Source organism: Panicum hallii, chromosome 8 (genome assembly GCF_002211085.1).
Source record: "Panicum hallii strain FIL2 chromosome 8, PHallii_v3.1, whole genome shotgun sequence".
Classification (NCBI taxonomy): Eukaryota; Viridiplantae; Streptophyta; class Magnoliopsida; order Poales; family Poaceae; genus Panicum; species Panicum hallii.
In genome coordinates, this window is record NC_038049.1 from 4154991 (window position 1) to 4163067 (window position 8077).

Sequence of the window (8077 nt, forward strand, 5' to 3'; positions counted from 1 at the left end):
GCATCATTTCATTCTAGATGAGTTATTTCTTAAACCGTGCGCCTCAATTGTTCTCTAGTTCTTAGCTTCAGAACTAGCTTTGTACATATCCAAGGTGCTCGTAAAGTCCACCAAAAAAAAAAAGGTCCTCGTAAGGTCAAAGTCAGGTTGGTTCTTTCTGCTTGTGTTCTGTCGTGTTAGCTGCAGTTCTGTCGATGCTTTGAACTCATCGGGGTGTTTGCAGAGCAAAATGCTAAAGCAACGTTTCTCAGTTTTGGATGGGATGCTGCAGAGTTGATCAAAGCATGCATTGCCCGGCTCTCGGCAAATTTTAACGTTTTACCATTAAATTCGCAAAATTTCCATTCTACCCCACACACAGTCTGGGCAACGCGGCCGCATGTTACAATACAAAAGAATAAAGTGCAGTCGTCAATTCCCCAGCTCTTCCGATGGACCAGAACGCATACAAAGCACAAATAAACCTGATCCTATCTACACAACCATTTAAAAAGATCCTAACGATATGTTCTGAATTCATGAGTGGTGTCAACACAACAATGGAGATCAGGTTGAAGATAATGTGCAAACACCACTTGATTAAACATTGTTCATATCCATTCCAGATCCTTCCTACCATGATTGCTCAGTTCACCAGTTTGACATGGTAGAGCATATCTGCAGCAACTATAAAATATAAAACCCATCTGGACCGTAAAACAAAGGATATGTTCCACGCAATCGTAATCAATTAGTTTGGTGCGTACATAAGATTTCTTATAAGCAAATAATGTAATTTAACCCAATCTTCCCATGCTTGTTCCGAAGCATGTAGTAGCAACATGGCATCCCAAGTTGGTTTGATATCTAAACTGGTAGTGCAGATCGAGCCACAGCTTTAGTTGTACTCTTGCTTGTCAACTTCCTGCATGAAGTTAAGAGGCAGCTTTTATGTAAAACTGGATGAAAGAGATCGCTCAATATTGGAAGCAAAATCTTTGCATACTATGAACGATTCAGTTTGCATATCAATAGGACATAGGTATATGCTGGGGTGGAAAATTGGACTACAAAAACTTCCATTTGATGCTTTCATATCTTCTAATCCATTTAATACACATAGACAATAGTATTATTATAAGCATATGGACCAATGTAGCTGTGGAAGGTAAACCTAGTCATATGGTACAGTCTTGTGCAAACTACACTAAACAAAAATTAATTTTACTCTAGATCAGTAAAAGCATAAGATAACCTCATAAATATTTAAGAATGATGAACTGATAATGAGATATCAATTTGACAGTTGTATATACATCAGGTTCAATAATCACGAGATATGTGTGAGCTATAAAGTTAGTATTTACTCAGGCTGTCCCTATGAGGTAAAAAATGGCAGCATGTCTGCATGTGACATGGAAATAAATGATATCAAATGAATGTGTCTTCCCTGCCAATAGTACTCAATGTATATGTATGCAAATTACAAATAACATTGGCAAATTTTCAAATTGAAGAATCCTATTCTATATCATGGACTAAAAAGGAGACCAGCACCAATTAATTAAGGAGGTTAGCATGCTACTAAAAAAATAACAAGCGATAAGGGGGGCTCAGGGCCTGCCTTGTCAATTTCCTGCTTTTTGAAAAATAAGAGCGGGCTTTTTGAAAAATTGGATGAAGAAATGGCTTAATGATGGAAACAGAACCTTTTTCACAAGGTAGATGTATGCTTGGGCACGGACATTAAGCAGAGTTCCCTAACAGACTTCAAAAACCAAATGATGCCACATTACTTGTGAGGCTTATCCTAAATGGCTTATTCTAAGTGGCCTATTCAAAGGGCTTCTTCATGTGAGGCTATCAGGCATGTGCCCTATACATTTTATGTACACATTATAATTGGATCAAATATGTAGCCAAGAAAGGCTTAAGCTAAACCATTTTGAGTCATATATGGCACAAGTATCTTGTGCACATTACACAGAACAGAAAATGAGTTTGCACTAGAATACTTAAAATAACCCATCTGATAACCTCGTTGCTAGTTAAGAATGGTATACTGATGATGGGATATTAAGTGATATTTGACAGTTGCATATACATCTCAGTTCAATAATTGCTAGAGTTGTCTCAGTTAGAACTTCTTATTTACTCAGGCTGTCCTTATGAGAAGAAGAAATGACAGAAAGTGAACATGGAAATAAATTATATCAATTGCTGGATCCTCCACCAAGGCACCAATAGTACTCAATGTATGCAAATTATAAATAACATTGATGAATGGTTAAATTGAAGAATCATATTCTATATCATGGACTAAAAAGGAGGCCAACATCAATTAATTAAGGAGGTTAGCATGCTATTAACAAATAACAAGCAATAAGGGGGCTCAGGCCCTGCCCCTAGCAAGAATAGTGTATCAACTGCAGATGGCAATTTCTCACGATTTGCATAACTAGAGTTGGGAATATGAAAAACAGACAGATAGGAACATTGCTGTAGCTAAATTCCTAAGTACTAAGCAATTTCTCAAAGGCAGAAGAATTCGTACTGAGCATGTGAGATTCTGCAGAACATAGAAAATTAAGAACAGGGTGGCATGCATGCAGAAAAAGGTGCAAGACTAGGAGTATGAGATGCAATTACCTCCTTTTCTCAGGCAGGTAATCTGGCATCTCACTGGAGATGAAAGGGAGAGGGAGACCCTGAGACAGAACTCTTGCAGATTTGGTAGTGATCTGTCTGAAGAAGATTTGCTCCTCGGAATAAGCAGTGGCATTTAACAAAAGTTTCTTCTTCATGTGGACCTCGACCATCCATGTTTTGCCACTGTAGCCAAAAGTGTGGCTTCTCTCATATAATGAAAAGCAGATGGCGTCAGGATTTTTCATATTAAAAATAGGGAATTCTGGCAGGACATGTGGGAGTTGGTTTTCAGCATCGAGGTCCCAGAATTCTTCAGCATCCAACGTAGCTTCTTCTATCCATGTGTCAGAATAGTTGCATAAGGACCAGGTGGTGATGCGGAAGGTGCTCCAGCACCGATTCAGCGCCACTACGGAGCTGCTGCTGTACTGATGGTTGATAGTGACAAACTTGATGGCAGAGCGGGTGACAAAGATATTGTGGCTAGCCTCAGCCCATCTTCTGCCACAATTCCGGTCATCACAGATCCCTTTAGTTGCATCCACTGGTAGTGGCACATACCTAAGTGTAGGTTCCCTCCATGGATCCTCCATGTTTCCGAAGATCATCCCCTTGTAATAGTTTACCCAGATTAAGTGGTGCCGGTAGGGCAGCACCCTATCTGTTGACCACCGGGACAGATCAAGGAGGTCGCCATTCGCACGGCGTACAGGGAGACGCTTGAGGACCCTCCACCCATCATACCCCTTACTCTTGCCAGAACCTGACACGAACAGGTAGATGTCAACCGCATCTTTCCTTGTCTCAAGATCAGCCACGATGAACAATCCACTATTCAAGGACAGAACTCCCGTGGCATCCGTACTCATTATGTGCTGCATAGGTCGGCCCTCATTCGAATCTCTCTTGGGATACAGAACAGGTACCAGAGACAAGGATGATCGCCGAGAGGGGTCGCTACTTGCCTCGTAGATGAAGTAGTCCACGAGATGAGCGGGATCATGAATGCCACGAACCATCTGGAATAGAACCAAGTTGCGGTCCGCTGCGATGACCTCCGGGTAGCTCGAGGGGGGCCCTTGCGGCCTGTCGAGGGTGAGGACGGAAGTGCCAGGCGGTTCGACGAGCTCGAAGGAGACGGAAATCTTCTCGCCGGTGGAGGTGTGGCAGATCACAGACGTGGTGTGGTCGCCTGGGAAATAATCCCTCCGGGCACCAGCTCGATTCAGAATCATCCAGGTGGGATGAGGAGGAGAGGCGGCAGTGGCATCCTCCTCCGAAGAGTCCCGGGTGGATCGCCATGACCGCCGCGAGGGACCGGGCCTCTCTGTCAAGGCGGGGCGAATCTGGGCGACGGCCCGACGGGAGGCTGCTTCCGCTGCCAGCGAATCCACAGGTGACGAATCCCGTCTGGATCGCCGGTGGCCTGGGACCTGTGTATCCTTCCCCTTTGCGGAGATCGGCATGGCGGCGGCGAGGGTTTGGTGGTTACGGCTGGCGGCGGGGAAAAGGGGAGGTGTGGCGACGGGAGTCCGTTCGCTTCTTTCTCTTATCTTTTATTGTAATTGAAAGAAGAAAGAAGTAAATTATATTTTACTTATTATAGAAACTCCATAAAAATTTATATTAGTTAGAAATTTATTCAATCGGAGTTCTGATCGGAATCTAGGTGACCATATATTAAATTAAAAATTCAAAACTATTTAGAATTAGTGCATGGTGAGTAAAATAGAAAAAACTGAAATTATCAACCGACACGTATTATCTCTTCTCTTCTCTTCTCGTATTTATATATTTTTAAATCAAGCAATGATTCTTTAGTCCGTCAATTGGAATCCTAATCAGAACTCGATCAAATCAATTGGAATCCTAATCGAGACATGGACAGATCAATCGGAATCCCAATCGAAACCCGAACAATCAATGCCTAGCGCATTCACGGCACAACACGGAGTGAAAGAGCACAAAGTTGATGATCTCATATAGATTCGGGTAAAATTTATATTACCATAGCAACGCATGAGCACCGTGCTAGTATTATTATAAAATACATATGGTGTATACTTTTCAAAGTGCGCTGCAGAAAAATTTTCAGTTTGTTCATAAATCATGCTAGATTCATGGTGTAGAGTCCGAGGAATGTACTGTTGGATGTAGTCTTGCTTACTCTGTGAATTTTGTGTTCCTCATATTATTTTATTGTTAAACGTTGTTACAATTTAACTATTCCGCATTTGAGTATCTTAATTTGAAACAGCTCTGATTCTATGCTCCGTCATGGTACACGGTGCTTCTGTTCGATTGTATTCGTCTAAACGGCCCCTCAAATCAGTCTGGCAGCTTGAGTTTGGCTATATCTATAAATAAATCGTCCAAGGAATCTATAGAAATCCAATGTCAGCTAATCGCCTCTTCCATTCATGCATGTTGATTTATTTTGGTTGAGATTACAGCAGCAAGGTGGAAGGTCTTCGCTTTTGCTGGTGCTAGAGCTATATTACTGAAGAAATTCTTCTAATGCTATTGACCTTGTCGGTATTTTTTTTTATAGGACAACGTCGGTAGTTTTGGTGCAATATAATAATCCTTTTTCCAATTGTAACTTTTGCTCCTGCATCAGATCTAACATCCTTGGACAAGCATTGAAATAAGAGTAATGAGCTGGAGTGCCAGAACGGCTGCGAACCATGTCCGGCGAATTCTGAGTTGTCACCTGCTATGCTGCAAGACCCATCAGTGGTACACAAGCCTTCTTTGCGCTCACTAGTTCCAATAGTCTGCAATCTAGCTCCGCCAGTCTGCAACTCCTACCTAAGAAGGTACTAATTTCTCTTGCCTAATCTACTCAAACCCCAGGAGGGGGCAGCGCACAGCAACAGGCCGGCGCAGCACATCCCTTGGCTCAACTGAGCCAGCAGGCACATGGCCTAGATACGCGCTCTAATATGGATAACTCACAATCCCAATGTCAGGTTGGGTCCCTGCCTTTCACATATTTGGGCCTACCTATGGAGACGGCAAAACAAAAAATGTAGGACCTAATTCCACTAATGGATAGAATAGAAAGAAGATTATCTATCTGCTCTTCTTTGGTTTCATATTCTGGAAGACTTCAGATGGCTAATTCGGTGATCACTCCATCAGCAACCTATGCCATGTGCACTATAAAATTACCAATTGGAGTAATTGAAAATATAGATAGGGCAAGGAAACAATGTATATGGAGAGGAAATGATCAAACTAAGAAAGGGGGAAACCTTGCAGCATGGCCCCTGGTCCTAAAGCTTAAGGAAAAAGGTGGACTTGGTATTATTGACCTCAGACTACAGAATTATGCTCTCCTGATGAAGCAGCTCCACAAATTTTATTCTAAGGTTGCTGTGCCATGGGTAAGACTGATCTGGGCAAAATATTATAACACTAAAGTACCTCACGGAACAAGGGAAGTAGGATCATTCTTGTGGAAAGATATACTACGACTGGATGTGATTTATAGAGGCATTGCTAGATGCTCGATTGGAGATGGGTCCACAGTTTTATTTTGGGATGATTTATGGACAGTTGGAATCCTTTCACATGAATTCCCTCGCCTTTATTCATTCGCCCTGGATCAGAATATTTCGGTCAAAGGAATTATGGAAGTTAGGCATCTTGACGATTTGTTCAGTCTACCACTTTCAGCTCAGGCTTTTGAGGAGTATCAATTGTTACAAAGCAAACTGCAGGAGAAACAATATGATGTCACAATCACAGACAAATGGAATCTCATCTGGGGTAATGGTATATATACTTCAAGAAAGTTTTATGCCCTTGGTTATTCCCATATGGATGTCCCTCCCACATTTAAACGGCTGTGGAAATCAAAGTGCATTCCTCGACTAAAGTTTTTTGCCTGGCTTATTCTGGTTGATCGGCTAAACACCAAAGCGATGTTGAGTCGCCGCAGTTTCACAGTTCAGCCAGATATCTTTTGTGTACTATGCAATGATAAGGTGGAAGAAGATATATCACATTTGTTCTTTGATTGTCCATCTGCAATGTCATGTTGGCAGAAGATAGGTTTTCACTGGCAAAGATCTAACTATTTACATAATACAATTGCAAGGATGAAACAGGCTATGCAGCTTCCTTATTTCATGGAAATTTTCACCACAGCAGCGTGGGAGCTGTGGAATTTAAGAAATGGCCGAATTTTTGAAGGAAACAGTGCTACTCTGACCCTTACGACCTTGAAGTTCAAAGAACAGATCATCTGGCATCTTTAGAGTTAGGGATGATTTCACACCAATAGTTATTCAATGGCTAGACAATATCTTTTAATTTTCCTTGTTTTTCTTTCCCTTTTGTAAGTTTTCTTAATACTGTATTTTTGTACATATAAGTTTTGAAATGAAGTGCTATGGGGATCTCCCCACAGTTTTAGTTTAAAAAAAAAACTTGTCTCAAGTTACAAAATCGTTCCATGGATTTTTGTGATTGAAGTGAATTGTTTTTTTTTTTGCTTATAGTATGACTGTATGTAGTACAATGCGATATTAATGATTTTATTTTTAAGAAACACAGTACAGACGCAGATGCTCCCAAACACGCACGCACACTCACCCTGTGAATACACGCACACAATAATATTCCTATGAGCACCTCCGAGATACTGTATATTAGCTTACAAAGAAGCTACCATACCGTATGTCATACTAAATCATTTAGTATGAATTGATTCACTAAGAACGCCCATATGAATTGATCACCTGAATTTTACAAAAAATCCATGGTGTTGATGCATTAATGCTAGCTCCTTGCGTCCAGGCAATCAGCTGTGAACTGAAATTTCTTTCTAGATCGGCAACGAGGTAACATATTTTACAGTAGCTCATCGTCAGGCATCAGGGTGACCCCCCACCCTCCCCCCCCCCCCCCACCCCTCCACCCCGGCATCGGCAGCATGGCGGGCAGCTCTTGGCATTTGCGTGGACTGTCGCCAGGGAGAGCCTCGTGAGCGCCGTCAGGTCTAAAGCGTGCGAAACCAGGGGACGGGAAAAATGGCGATGAAAAACCGAGCGCGTGGAAAAAAACTGTGCGCGCTTGCCGGTGCGGGGCGCCTGAGGAAAACTGTCACAGAAGTCTCTATATGAATTGAAGTACTTGATCACAAAATCACAAAAGGAGACCAAAGCTTCAATTCATGCAACTGGATCATTCACGAGCAACAAAATTATCCCCTCAATGATTCCAGAAAAAAATCATAACTATGAAAAAAATTGTTTCATGAAGGGTACTGAGCAACAAATGTTACAAGCACATGTTTACTACTTTCTTATAAAAAATTACATACTTTGATATGAATATTTTGTATGCATGAGCTTAAATAGTTCCTATCCGTTATGCTCATTCAGCAATTCATAGCTCTGCAGATTCCTTTCACGCTCTGCTTCGGCTGATCTCCTAAGGT

The 8077-nt window shown here is 41.7% G+C and overlaps 1 protein-coding gene across 1 annotated transcript; it reads right to left on the reverse strand.

The window, feature by feature from the left end:
- Positions 1 to 551: 551 nt before the first annotated feature.
- LOC112903393 lies at positions 552 to 4169 on the reverse strand. Its single transcript, XM_025972649.1, has 2 exons — positions 2629 to 4169; positions 552 to 904 (listed from the first exon to the last, which is right to left on the reverse strand). The coding sequence occupies exons 1-2, from the start codon at positions 4092 to 4094 to the stop codon at positions 847 to 849; spliced, it is 1524 nt and encodes a 507-aa protein (XP_025828434.1). The 5' UTR covers positions 4095 to 4169; the 3' UTR covers positions 552 to 846.
- Positions 4170 to 8077: the final 3908 nt, after the last annotated feature.